The 15,125-nt window shown below is 40.1% G+C and overlaps 1 protein-coding gene across 1 annotated transcript in view; it reads right to left on the reverse strand.

Moving 5' to 3' along the window:
- Positions 1-15,125, reverse strand: part of Mccc1 (Methylcrotonoyl-CoA carboxylase 1) — a 90,422-nt gene that overhangs the window by 45,058 nt on the left and 30,239 nt on the right. The window contains exons 4-5 of the mRNA XM_080269104.1: positions 13,506-13,653; positions 124-261 (exon numbers count right to left, since the gene is read on the reverse strand). Of these exons, the coding sequence (XP_080125230.1) occupies positions 124-261; positions 13,506-13,653 (286 nt within the window). The remainder of the gene's footprint in view (positions 1-123; positions 262-13,505; positions 13,654-15,125) is intronic.

Genomic DNA, 15,125 nt, shown 5'->3' on the forward strand with positions numbered 1-15,125 from the left:
TCCAGCCCCTGCACCTCAACATGCCTAGGTTGTTCCACAATAGACAGATAGATAGACAGATAGATAGACAGACAGAGGAAAGGCTGGCAAGAGATAGATAGATAGACAGACAGACAGACCAACCTGCACCTCCACATGTCTGGGTCGTTGCACATACTTCTCAACCATCATTACATCGTCACCAAACGACTTAATTGCCTCTCTTCGCGCCGATTCCAGCTGGCTCTCAAAATCCTCGGTCTGCATCACAATCCGCATGCCCTGGAAAAGTCCTTATTGTGTTATTGTCCCTTATTCCTTCTCCAGGCTGCTCAATATCTGGCGGCCTCCCTCTTTAGTCTCTTGTTCTTTATTCCTTCGCCATGCTGCTCAATCTCTGGCAGCCTCCCTATTCAGTCCCTTATCCCTGAGGTCACACTACACACACACACACATGTATCTACCATCCCCCCCCCCTCTCTCTCTCTCTCTTTCTCTCTCTCTCTCTCACACACACACACACACACACACACACACAATTGCCTCCCAACATATTGATGGCATTACAGTATAAACAAATATCATCATTATTATTATTATTATTACTGTATTATTATTATTACTATCATTATTATTATTATTATTATTATTACTGTCATTACTGTTGTTCTTATTATCATCATTATTATTATTATTATCATTATTGCTATTATTACATTATTATTATTATTTTTATCATTATTATTATTATTATTTACTGTCAGAGAGAGAGAGAGAGAGATAGAAAGAGAGAGAGAGAGAGAGAGAAGCATGTGTGTGTTCTTACCTAATTGTTCTTACCTAATTGTATTTTTACAGGAATGAGTCAAGCTCGTACTGTCCCGTGTCTTAAACCATATTTATCGTACATATCCTTAAATTTGTGAATTGTTTTGGCACACACTATTTCATTCGGTAGTGCATTCCATTGATCAATTGCTCTGTTTGGGAAACTGAATTTCCTTACGTCTTTATCACCTCTCTTCTTATGCAGTTTTTTGCAGTGTCCTCTTGCTGATGCTTCTCCATATCTTAAGTAATCATTTATGTCTATTTTCTCCTTTCCTGATATGCATTTATATAGCATTATCATGTCACCTCTTTTCCTTCTCTCCTGTAGTGTTGGTAGATTCAGTTTATTTAGTCTTTCTTCGTAGCTTAGGTCCCTTAAGCTTGGTATCCATCTTGTAGCGGCCCTTTGAACTTTTTCAATCTTGTCTATGTGCTTTTTAAGATGAGGACTCCAGACTACTGATGCATATTCCAGGGTTGGTCTAATGAATGATGTTATTATCCTTCTTAGCCTGTCTTCATTTATGTATGTGAATGCTATTCTCATATTTGCAAGCAGTGTATACATGTTCCCCTGGGGGTAGGGGGGTTTTCAAGAATACCGGTACTCCCCCAGTATCCCTGCTTGTCGTAAAAGGCGACTAAAAGGGTTGGCGGAGGGTTAGTGCCCCTCCCCGGAAAACAATTAACTAAAAAAACAAACAAGAAGCCTCGGACAAGGACTGACCAAACGATGACGACCCAGGACTGGACAAAGGACCTGGTAATGAGTACATGGAATGTAAGAGGAGCGAATGATGAGGTGAAAGAGAGAGAGATTGTCCAGGTGCTTGAGGGTGCGAAAGTGGATGTATGTGGAATAACTGAAACAAAATGGAGAGGAGAAAGTGTGAGGGAATGGGAGTATGGATGGGGTATATGTGCAGGAGTAGATGAGAATGAGAGGGCAAAGGAAGGAGTATGTATAGTTGTGAGTAAAAGATGGAAGAGGAGCATAAGACAGTATGGATCAGTTGGGTCAAGGATTGTGTGGGTAAAGTTGAAAGTTGGAATACAAATGTGGGCGATTGTGTGTGTGTGTGTATGCGCCAACGCAAGATCGTGCTAGAAGAGTGAGAGAAGAGTTCTGGACAAATGTGGAAGTGTGCATGGAAAAGTTTGGAAGGAATGAGAGAGTGTTTTTGATTGGTGATATGAATGGAAAAGTTGGAAATGTGAAGGTGGATGGAATAGTTGGTGAGTGGGGTGTGCCTGCAGAGATAGATGAGAATGGAAGTGCGTTAGTGGACATTTGTGCTGGGAGGGGGTTGGTGATAGCCAATACCCTCTTCAGGCATAAAATGATCCACAGGTATACATGGCGAGTGATGAGAAGGGTGGGTGGTGAACTGAATGAAAGGAAGGCAATGATTGATTATGTGTGTGTGGATGAAAGGATGCGAAGATGTGTAAAGGATGCAAGAGTGTATAGAGGTTGGGGGAGTGGACTTTCTGACCACTACTTGGTGGTGGCCAGAATTAGAATACAAGTAAGATGGAGGAATAGAAGAAGGGAAAGACGAGAGGAAGAAGTAGTTGCAAGGAGAGTGGAAAGGTTACAAGAGGATGAGAAAAAGGCAGAGTATAAGCGAGAAGTCGAGGAACGATTGGGCAAATATGAATTGGAGCAGATGGGAGATGTGGAAGGTGTGTGTAAGATATTTACAGAATAAATATGTGCAGCATGTGATGTGGTGTGTGGAAGGAAGAGAAGACGGAGGGGGGTGCAAGGAACAGCGTGGTGGACTGAAGAGGTGAAACAGGCTGTGGCACAAGCATACAATGAATGGATGAGAAATAGGGGCGTGGAAGAAGTTGAGAGGCGGAAGAGGGAATTATATGAGGCGTCTAGAGCCAAAGGGGCATCCCCACCAATATACTGGTTTTGAGTTAGGTATGGGAGACAACAGGCTTAACCCTCTTCTCAGTGACGGCACTGGTTGCCATACAAGATTCGGCCTTCTGGACAGTGGTAGAGGGGCTCAAAGTCACGTGGGTTTGTCCATGCTGCCGGGCGAACAAATCAGAGCAGGCAGGCATCTAAGCCACACAGCCCAAACCAATCAGCATTCTCACTCTCTGCCACTCCCCCAGAGCAGCCAATCAGCTAGCGTGTGGCCCGCCCGGTGTGACGGTGAGGATTCCCTCTCGTGTTCACTGAGGTGTATAATTATTACGTATTGGATTTTTACCCCATTTATCGTGGATTATTGGTGACAAGATGAGCTGTTGTTATTGGGGTTGAAGGGGGGGTGACAAGATGAGTTCATCACATAGTTACAGTGAGGAGGTGGTGCCTATAACCTCTCGTAAGTGTCAGAAGTGTGTGGAGAAGTGGAAAAAGGTAGAAAGGAAGACGAAAAGAGAGTGGTGAGGGGAGACAGCGGGAGGGGGCGTGGCACCAAGGAGGCAGAGTTGGATGTCGATCTCCTAGATGACGACCCCACCATTTAACCCCCAACTACCCCTTCTCAATTTACTTAAGCACTACACTACTTTTTTTTTTTTTTTTAGTGTTATTATTTCAATCTATTATGGTAGAAGAAAAATAATAACTGCATTGATTTCAGTTTTAGTTGTAAAAAACGTGAAATTACAGTAATAATTATTCGTTTATTAATATTAAGTGAACTGGAATCTTCAGTTAATAAAGTTTTGTACATTAATACATTCGTTGATGTTTTTTCTCCTATGTTTTTAAATCCTTACAATATGTTATTATGTCCACTTATAAATTGGGGGTTTGGTTTACTGCCTATTTTGTGGTTACAGTTATTATTGTTTTGTTTTTTTGGCTTTACATGTACAGCATAGGCGCTGATGATCATTTTGATGTATAAAAGGTTTGTTTATTGCCTTCTGGCTATGACGTTGCCATAATCACAACTTTAAAGCGTCATAACTCAAAAGTACATATTGGCGCCGATGCCCCTTTGGTTCTAGACGCCTCATATGTGGAAAGAAAGAGAGAGGTGAAAAGATTAGTAAGAGAGAGTAAGAAGAGAGTGGATGAGGAATTTGGAAGGAATTTGAGTGTAAAGTGGAGGGACTGTAAGAAAATGTTCTGGAGAGAAGTGAAAAGAGTAAGACAGGGTGGAAGTGAAGTTAGCAGGGGAGTGAAAGATAAAAATGGTAGGTTACTAGTAGAGAAGGGAGAAAAAGTGAGCAGATGGAGAGAACACTTTAAGGAATTGTTGAACGTAGAGGATGGAAGTAATGCGAGTATAAGTGGCTGGGGAATGGCTGGGAGAAGGAGGGAGGTGAGAAGACAGGAAGAAATCAGTAGGATAGAAGTTGTGGAAGCAATGAAGAAAGTTAAATTGGGGAAAGCCCCAGGAATTGATGGAGTGTGTGGTGAAATGCTGAAGCATGGGGGAGAGATAGTAGTAGAATGGATGTGGAAGATGTGCAGATTGGCCTGGGAGGAAGGTAGAGTCCCGGAGGATTGGAAGTCAGGTATAATTATTCCCTTGTACAAAGGAAAAGGGGAAAAAGAAGTGTGTGGTAATCATAGCGGCATCTGTCTTCTTAGTATAATAGGAAAAGTGTATGGTAGGATACTTATAGACAGAGTTAGAGAAAGAACAGAGAAATTAGTTGGAGAAGAACAGGGAGGCTTTAGGAAGGGATGAGGTTGTGTAGATCAGATATTCATTCTTAGATCTTTAGTGGAAAAGTTTCTAGAGAAGGGAAAGAAGTTGTATGCGGCTTTCATGGATTTGGAGAAAGCATATGATAGGGTGGATAGACAAGGATTGTGGAAAGTGTTAAGAATATATGAAGTAGATGGGAAGTTGTTGAATGCTGTGAAGAGCATGTACGATGGTGCGAAGGCTGCAGTGCGTGTTGATGGTGAACTAAGTGAATTTTTCTCTTTCAATGTTGGGTTGAAACAGGGATGTGCCATGTCTCCATGGTTGTTCAATCTGTACATGGATGGGGTAATAAAAGAGGTACAAGGTAGGGTAGTGGATGTTGGAGTGGCCCTGGTGAGAGAGGATAGTGTTTGGAAACTCCCTGTACTGTTGTTTGCAGATGATACTGTGTTGTTGAGTGAAGACGAAGGGGAGCTGCAAGGCTTGGTGGATGAGTTTGGGAGAGTGTGTAAGAAACGGAATCTAAAGGTGAATGTAGGGAAGAGTAAAGTGATGGTCTCTGAAGGAGGTGAAGTCAGTGAATGTACAGCGAGGTTGGATGGTGAGGAATTGGAAAATGTGAGTACGTTTAAGTACTTGGGTAGTGTGATGAGTAAGGATGGAGGTTTGGAGGGTGAAGTGCTTGAAAGGGTACAGCAGGGAAGAAAGGTTGCTGGTTCTTTGAAAGCAGTGATAAGAAACAGGGAAGTGAGCATGGAAGTGAAAAAGTTACTACATGACAGTATTGTGATACCAACTCTAACGTACGGAAGTGAAGCTTGGACGTTGTTGGAAGGACACAAGTCAAGAGTGAGAGCAGTGGAAATGAGTTATTTAAGAGGAGCCTGTGGAGTCACATGGAGAGACAGGCTGACGAATGAGGATATAAAGGAGCGTTGTGGTGTGGATGTGGATGTGATAGGAAGCGTTATGAGGAACACACTGAGGTGGTTTGGCCATGTGGAGAGGATGGAGGGTGAAAGACTGACGAAGAGAGTGTATGTGAGTGAGGTGGAGGGGGGAAGAGAGAGGGGGAGGCCGAGGATGAGATCGAGGGATGGGGTGGAGAGGTATATGAGAGAGGGGGGTGTGAGTTGGGAGCAGGGCAGTGAAATGGCGGGGGACAGGGCAACTTGGAGACGATTTGTTTGTGGCCACCCCAAACGGGATTGAGGCGTCTGGCAATAGATAGATAGATAGTATACATGTTCCGTACCTTCTCGCTGATGTGGTCAGCCGGAGATAGTCTGTTATTGATAATCACACCTAGGTCTTTCTCTCTTTCTGATGTGTATAGGGTTTTATTTCCTAACTTATAATCCCAATCAGGTCTTTTTCCACTTTTACCAAACTTGATTACATGACACTTGTCCACATTGAATTCCATTTGCCATGTACTACTCCATTCATGAAGTTTATTTAATTCTTCTTGTAGCTCTTTACAAGAGTCTGTGTTAGTAATCTCCTTTGTATTTTTGCATCATCTGCAAACATATTCAGATAGCTCTCATTTCCAGTGTTACTGTTTATATTATTTATATACACTAAAAACATGATTGGTGCCAGCACTGAAACCTGTGGTACTCCACTAGTCACTTCTTTCCATGATGAGTAGTTTCCTCTTAGTACTGTCCTCATTTCTCTTTTTATGAGAAAGTCTTGCATCCAACAAAACAGTTTGCCTCGAAAACCTCCTTGATGGTACAGTTTCCATAAAAGTCTTTGGTGTGGTACTGTGTCAAAAGCTTTCTTGAAATCTAAATAGATACTGTCCACCCATCCTTCCCTTTCCTGTATTGTGTTTGTTACTCTGTCATAGTAGCTCAACAAATTAGTAACACATGATTTTCCTTTTCTGAAACCAAACTGTCTTTCTGTTATCATACTGTGTTCTTCTAGATGATTTACCCAAGCTTTTCTTATAAGTTTTTCTAATACCTTGCTTACAACACTGGTCAGTGATACTGGTCAGTAGCTGAGTGGATTTTGTCTATTTCCTTTCTTGAATAAGGGGACAATATTTGCTTTTTTCCAAATATCAGGTAGTTTACCTTGACTCAAGGATTCTTTGAAAATTAAAAATAATGGTTTACATAACTCCTTTGCACATTCTCGTAATACCCAACATGAAATTTCATCAGGACCACTTGCTTTTCCTCTGTCTAATCTACTTAACTCCTCCTGTATTACTTTTTCTGCTATTTGTATATCTGGTAGTATGTGTGGACATGCGTGTTCCACATAGTCCCTCTCAAAATTTTTTTCTTCTGTAAAAACTAATTGGAAATTCTTATTTAGTGCTTCACAAATATCTTTCTCTTGTGAATAAGTGATTCCCTCGTCCGTAATGGATTGTATTATATCTTTTACTTTAGTTTTGCTTCTGATATAGCTGTAAAACAGCTTTGGTTGCTCACTACTTTTATTTATTATATCCTCCTCAAACTGTTTTTGGGCTTCCCTCCTTATTCTTGTATAGTTGTTTCTTGCCTGTTTGTAATTATTATACGCCCTTTCACTATTGTGTCTTCTGTATCTATTCCACAACAAATCTCTTCTTTCTTTTGATTTTTTACATTCTGTATTGAACCATTTCTGTATTTTCTTATCTGCTTCTTTGTGCTGTGGGATGTACTTCTGGACTCCTATTTCATAAAATTCACAAAAATTTTTATATACAGCATTTAAATCTTGTCCTCTAAGCTCATTTTCCCAATCAACTTCTAAGAAATACTTCTTTAGGTCTTGATAATTTCCCTTTTTATAGTTTAGGCTCTTTTTGTAACTATCATTGCTGTTTACTATGTCATATGCTATCCTGAAGTTATAATTTAGTACTGCATGATCGCTTTTGCCGAGTGGAGGGTGATATATTAAACTGTCAATATCATTTTCTTGCCTTGTAAATATTAGATCTAGCACTGAAGGTACATCAAGTCCTCTTTTTCTGGTGGTTTCCTTCACATGTTGCGTTAAGAAAAACTCTTGTACGAGATCCAGGAGCTTTTGATCCCAACAGCTTTCTTGGCTATTTATATCTAGAGTATTCCAATTAATATTTGTATTGAAGTCCCCAGTTAGTATAATTCTTTCCGATTTCTCTTCAATTTTATGTAGCAATGATCTTACACTCTGAATTGTACTCTCTGCCAGGTCCTCATATTCGTCTCTTTCCCATGTGTTTGATCTGGGTGGCATGTACAAATTGGGTACAATTACTTTCCCTTCAGATGTGTCGATCTCTACTGCAATCAGTTCTACTTGTGATGGTATATCTAGTTTTATTTCCTTGACTTTTAGATTTTTCTTAGTTAATATTATAATTCCTCCTTCTTTTTTTAAATATCTGTCTCTTCTCCATATATTGTATTCCTCTAAGTTTAGTATGTCATTTGATATCCTTGGTATTAATTTTGTTTCAGTTAGGCATATTATTTGTGGTTCATTTTCTCTGACATAATCATTCATCTCTAGTTATTTAGATACCATTCCATCCACATTTGAGTACATCAACTTTATCATCTTGTTTATATACTTGTCATGACATGGTTCTACTACCTTCCTCCTTTTTCTTCCATCCTGTTTGTGTACCACTTTCGTACCTGCAATCCTATTACTTTGTAAAAAAATTTCTTCTTCTCCTCTTCTGATCTTCCCTTATTTTTTGTTTTTGCTTCCTCCCTTTTCTCTTTCAGTAATTCCAGTTCCTCTTGTGTTAGGCATCTTTTTATCCATACATTTTTGAACTCCTCTTTTTCCTTAAGCTTCTTTGCATTTTTTCGTATCTCTTCCACAGTGTTTAACCTCTGGAAAGTCACCTTTAGAGGTCTTGTCTTGCTTTTCTCGTATTTCCCTAACCTTTTGTGTTCCTCTATGTCTTTACTACAGATTTCTTCTGATACTCCCTAACCTTTTGTGTTCCTCAATGTCTTTACTACAGATTTCCTCTGATACTTCTTTCAGTAAGCTCATTACATTTGCCATCTCCTTTTTGTCTCTTGTGATCTTGTTTTTAACTTCATCCTCTTCTATACCAGTGATTACTATTGATTACTATTTGTTTATCTCTACTGAATCTCTAACTTTGGATTGTTTTGGATTATTCTTTTCACCTCCTTTTTAATGCTTTTTCCTCCACCCTTGTTTCTAAGTCTTTCTTTACTTTCACCATTTCAGCATACGTGGTTTCTACATCATTTTTGTAGCTTTGCACAGCTTCATTTACTTGTTATCTTCTCCTCAATATCACTGCTCTGGTCAATAAGACTGCTAACTTGCCTAATTGTCTCTGTGTCATTTTTTAACTCTTCCATAACACTCTCGTGATTGACTACTGTACTTGCCATTTCACTCATTTTCTTCCTAAGTGTACTCAATTCCACGGTTAGTTCACTGATGGTTGTGTCTTTCTTATTGGCCTCCCTCCCTAGTTTTTCTATTTCTTCCTTTTGCAAGTGCATCTGCTTCTTTATTTCATCAATTTCATTTTTGAAAGCCACTTCTAGTTTGTTTACACGTTCAACCAGTCTATTGTGGGTCTCTACTTCAACCAGTTCTTGGTAGAAATCATCATTTTGCTTTTTACCTTTATCCCTTTTCTTTTCCAAATTTGTTTTACTGAAGTATGTATCCATTTTGCAATACTTAAAGTGCAAAACATATATTTACAATCTCCGTCTTGTTGTAGTCTAAACAAACCTCAGAGATGACTCAGCGTATTCTTTCGTCTTGGTTCTATTTCCTGTTTTTACAAGTCTTGTTGTGTGTGTGTGTGTGTGTGTGTGTGTGTGTGTGTGTGTGTGTGTGTGTGTGTGTGTGTGTGTGTATTTACCTACTTGTGATATACAGGAAATGAGCTACGCTCGTGGGGTCCCGTCTCTGTTTCTCAGTAAGTCAAATTTAGCTTTAAACTCGTTTAAGTTTTTTGACTGGACAATCTCATTGTCCAGGCTATTCCAAAGGTCTATACATCTATAAGGAAAACTATATTTCTTGATATCCTTCAAGCAGCTTGGTTTCTTCAGTTTCATTCTGTGGCCTCTTGTTACTCTCTTATCCCATAAAAACAGATCTTCTTTGTCAGTTTTATCTACTCCCATCATGGTCTTGAACACTGCAATCATGTCGCCTCTCTTTCTCCTTTCTTCTAAAGAAGGCATATCCAGCTTTTCCAGCCTCTCTCTGTACGACAGATCTGACAGACTGGGGACCATCTTGGTTGCTGTTCTTTGTATTCTCTCAATCTTGTTTATATCTTTCTTTTTGTGTGGTGACCACACTACTGCTGCATATTCTAACCTGGGGCGAATCATGGCCACTATCAATTTTTTCATCATCTCCTCATCCATATAATGAAAAGCTACTCTTATTTTAGTCAGGAGTTTATACGTCTCTCTAATTGTCTTGTTAATGTGTTTTTCAGGTGACAAACTGTCCTGGACCAGCACACCCAAGTCTTTTTCTTCTCTCGCTTTTGTGATTGGTTCATTACCCATCAAATAATTCAATGATGGCCTCTTGGTACTTTTACCCATTTCCAATATTTTACATTTCTTTGCATTAAATTTCATTTCCCACATCCGGCTCCATTCGTGTATCCTATCCAGATCCTCCTGCAGCATTTTACAATCCTCCTCAACCTCTACCTTCCTCAAGATCTTTGCATCATCAGCAAACAGACTTGCATAACTGTTCACTCCATCTATCATATCATTTACGTAAATCAGAAACATTACTGGCGCCAACACCGAGCCCTGTGGGACTCCACTTGTTACTTCCCTCCATCCTTACATCTTATCCTTTATTACTGTCCTCATTTGTCTGTCTCTCAAAAAGTCTATCATCCATTCCAGGAGGTTCCCCTTCAGTCCTCCTATATGCTCTAGTTTCCACATTAATCTCTTATGGGGTACCTTGTCAAAGGCCTTCTCCAAATCTAAATACACACAATCCACCCAACCATCTCTTTCCTGTAGCACGTCAATCGCTCTTGAGTAAAAACTCAACAAGTTGGAAACACATGACCTTCCACTTCTAAATCCAAACTATCAGCCAAAATATTCATCTCCTCCAGATATTTTATCCATCTATCTTTCAGAATTCTTTCGCACAATTTTGCGACCATGCTGGTTAGGGACACTGGTCTATAATTCAGGGGTTCTTCCCTGTTTCCTCCCTTATAAATTGGTCCCACATTTGCCCTCTTCCATTCTTGAGGCACTTTCACCTCTTCCAGAGAACACACAATTAAACTGTGAATCTTATCCGCCAGTTGTTTTCTGCATTCCATCAGTACCCAATCAGAGATTCCATCTGGTCATGGGGCTTTCCTTACATCTTGAGTTTCTAGTATTTTATACGGTACACTTCCTGTATTTCCACTTTTATATCTTTTATCACTACATTTCTAGTCACTCCCTCCCCTTCCACAAACTCCTTTTCATTAGTGAAAACTGACTGGAAACATTTGTTCATTATTTCTGCTTGCATTGCCGCATCCTTACAGACCTCTCCTACTTTCAGTTTGGTGATTCCTCCCTTTTGTTTCAGCTTGCCATTAACAAATCTATAAAACAGTTTGGGTTCATCCTTACATTTGTCTATTATACCTTTTTCAAAATTCCTTTCTTCTTCTCTGCGTATTCATTTCTAGTTCTTTTATATTCTTCCTTTGTTCTGTTGTTACCTCTCTTTCTCCAATTGTTCCACGCTGTGTCTCTCTCTTTTTTTGCTATCATACACCTTCTATTAAACCTCTCATTTTTCCTGTTTTCTTTCCCCTTTACTCTTGGCACAAATATTTCCACTCCCAAATTATAGAGGCCTAGAAAAATATCCCACTTCCTATGTATCACTCTTGTTTCTCTGAATTTTCTCCAATCTGCATTTTCGAAAAATTTTCTCAATTCTGTAAAGTTTGCTTTCCCAAAGTTGTACCTTCCCTGCCTATAAAGCTCGTCTCTTGGCTCCACGTTCCCTGTTATCATCTGGAACTCAATGACCACATGATCACTTTTTCCAATAGGACACAGATATTTCTAGGATTCTATTCCATCGGGTTCTTTGGTAAACAGTAAGTCTAGTCTTGCTGGTGTGTCCTCACCTCGGAACCGTGTCTCTTCTTTGACCCATTGCGTCATCACATTGTTCATTGTTATGTTTAATAATATAGTGCCCCACGAATCCTCGCCGCCTCCAGAGTCCCATTCCTCCCAGTTAACCTCTTTACAACTGAAGTCACCCATTAAAATTATATTGTTGCTTTTCTCAATCATTTTCTGTAAATAACTTGCCATGTCTGACAGCATTTCCTGGTATTCATCATCACTCCATGCTCTTGTCTTAGGGGGAAGATACACTACTGCCATATCTCTCTTGCTATTCTCTCCAGTTTCTAATTTCATATTTATCACTTCAGCCCTGCCTTCTCCCATTTCCACGGTATCTACATTTATGTTGTTCTTCACTGGTATCATCACTCCTCCTCCCGTTTTTTCTTTTCTGTCTCTTCTCCACAGTTTGTATTTACCATCTCCCATATGAACATCAATATCTCTTAACTTGGTCTCTACAAAGCACATAACATCAGGTTCATGTATCTTCAAAAAATTGTTGATTTCTAGCCTTGCCGATATTAAACCATCAACATTAGTATATGCCACCTTCCAATTATTTTTGATGTTTTCTATACCCTCTTTTCTCCTTCTCTCTGCCGGTACCACTTCCTTAATTTCTAATCCACGACTCCCCAATAAAACACTGTCTTTTCTTCCTCCATTCTCTGTTCGTTTTTTACCTTTGCTTCCTTTACTAACTCCTTCATTTTAGCTCTTTCTTCCTCATTTGCCTCTCTCCTTATCCAAACATTTTTTAACCCTTCCTTGTCCGATAATTTCCATGTTCTACTGATAATTTCGTTAACTGTTGCCTGGGACTTGAACTTTACCTTCAATGGCCTTGCTCCTCCTTCCTTGTACTTTCCTAACCTAAATATCTCTTCAATCTCTTCTTGAACTTTGTTGTTTTCCTCCATGACTATTGATATTATTTCTTTAATCTTACTCAGTTCTTCTCTTTCTCTTTCTTGATCTTATTGTCATACGTTTTTCTTTAACTCCTGAAATTATTATACATTTTTTCTTTTCAGCTACATCCCTAACTAAAGATTCTCTACTTCTTAGCACCCTAACCACTTCCCTCTCCCCCTTTTCCTTGCTTTGTTGTTCTATAATCTCTTTCAAATTTACATTTCCCTCTTTCTGAATTTTCTTCCACCCCTTATGTTGCTCCTTGATTTCTTTAATGTGCTCGTCCTGTATTCTTGATTTGGATTCATACTCATCTAGTTTGCTTTTCATCCTGTCCCTTTCCTCTTCCAACCTCTTATTCTCCCTCTTAAGCTGTTTTATTTAATTCGAGGCTGATTCATTGTTCACTTTTAATTCAGTAACTTCTCTTTCTTGTTGGTCACTGCATGTACAAATTTTTTCCAGTGTATTCCGTAAACTTTTGATCTCATTTTTCTGCTCTATGGTCCGTTCCTGTAACACTTTAATTACTGCCCATACCTTTTTTATCTCCTGGTCATTCCTCTCCACTGTTTTCTCTACACCTGCTAGTCTTGTCTGGTTCAATTTAATACTTCTATTTCCCACATCCTCTTCACAGAAGCCCTCAAATTCTTTCTCACTGATCGTAAACAATGTACCGTCCGTTTCTGCCATGATTCAACCATATGGAGACTCTGTTTTCACTATAGCTTGTCCCTTTTATGACCGAAACCACATTTTTTTTTTTTTTACTACTGTCCGACAGGACCACCACTCACACACTCATTAACACAATCACAAATAGGTTGAGCTTCCATTCATCACAGATTCAGCGATTATTTCCCCACGATCCTGGAAGAGGTCCGTCTCTGTCGGCGATCTGTGTGTGTGTGTGTGTGTGTGTGTGTGTGTGTGTGTGTGTGTGTGTGTGTGTGTGTGAGGGAGTGGGTGAGAGATAGCTTTATTTTCTCACCTTGCCGCCACCGCCCCTCACTGCCTTGATCATCACTGGAAACCCAATCTTGTCAGCCTCCTGCCGCAGCCTTTCATTGCTCTGGTCGTCGCCATGGTACCCACCCACGATTGGCACATTGGCATCCGACATGATCTGCTTCGATGTACTGTAATGGTGTACACGTTAAGTACACACACTCATATATATATACATACATACACACACACACACACACACACTACTGGCACATTGGCATCCGCCATGATGTGCTTCGATGCACTGTAATGGCGTACACGTTAAGTACACACACTCATACTGTATATACATACATATATACATACACACACACACACACTATTGGCACATTGGCATCTGCCATGATCTGCTTCGATGTACTGTAATGGTGTACACATTGAGTACACACACTCATATATACATACATACATACACACACATATATATACATTCATACATATATACATAAATACATACACACACATATATACATTCATACATATATACATACATACATACACACACATATATACATTCATACATACATACATATATATATATATATATATATATATATATACACACAGTACCCTCGCGTCCAACACGGTAATATTGTCATGCATGGGTCACGTGTTGGACCAAAAACGTGTTGGACTAACAACAGAGCTTATGGGGAAAAATGAATTATGTCAGCAACCCTAGGAAAAGTCACCCTAAATACCTACCATGTACCTATACATATACTGGTACTATTGTAATTATAATAAATGGTACTGTGCTATGAATGATAACTAACCTTTTAGGATAGTGTTGGTGGGCTTGCTGGGGATGGAAGGTGGTATTCAAGGCTGTAGGTAGTCCTACTGGGTCCCCGGAGGATGGCTGCTGGCGTCACTAGAGGATAATGGCTGTTGCTCCTCCTCAACCTCCCTCATAAATCCTTCGAAATCACACTCAGAATCACTATCTTCGTCCACAGCCATGGAAGGTCCTGCTTCTGCCTGTCCTAGCACTCTGTAATCCTCGGCAAACAGCATGCTTCTCACACTGTTGCCAGAGCCCCGTCTCGTGACTGTGGAAAGTGATCGCTGTCGCTGACTCGGTAGAGAATAAGGAGAAGCAACTTTGTTTATAAACTGGTGCGCACGCCGATGAGAAGGGTTTCAAAACGCTTGATATTTATTCTAAAATATTAATATGTATTCAGTGTCAGGCTAAATGTTCAATGCTGTAGTACGATACATTCTCTGTCGAGTCGCCTGGGTTTTGGTCACACTGTTTTGCCCGTCATATCCTCGGCAGGAATCCATCCAGAATTCCAAATGCCCGTGGTATCGTCGGCAATTTTATCACGTTACCGTTCCGATTTACCATCGTGTCCTCGGCAAACCTGGTATGAAGTGCCGTGTGATAGCCTTCGGCTGCCAGGATCTTGTCTTGGTTTTTTATGGTCCTCACGTTGGCTTCATTCATGTCGTAGGCCTTGGCAATGTCAACTTTCCTCTCCCCTTTCTTCTTCCTCTTGATGCTTTCTAGCCTGGTGGCCTGAGGGAGGTGCCGACACTTCTTGGGGTTCTCAGAAGGCTTCCTAGGCATCGTGAGCAGGGTAAAATGCAGTAACAA

This window comes from Coenobita brevimanus, chromosome 31 (assembly GCF_032717465.1).
Source record: "Coenobita brevimanus isolate Jiangsu-jjx chromosome 31, ASM3271746v2, whole genome shotgun sequence".
In the NCBI taxonomy this organism is placed as follows: domain Eukaryota; kingdom Metazoa; phylum Arthropoda; class Malacostraca; order Decapoda; family Coenobitidae; genus Coenobita; species Coenobita brevimanus.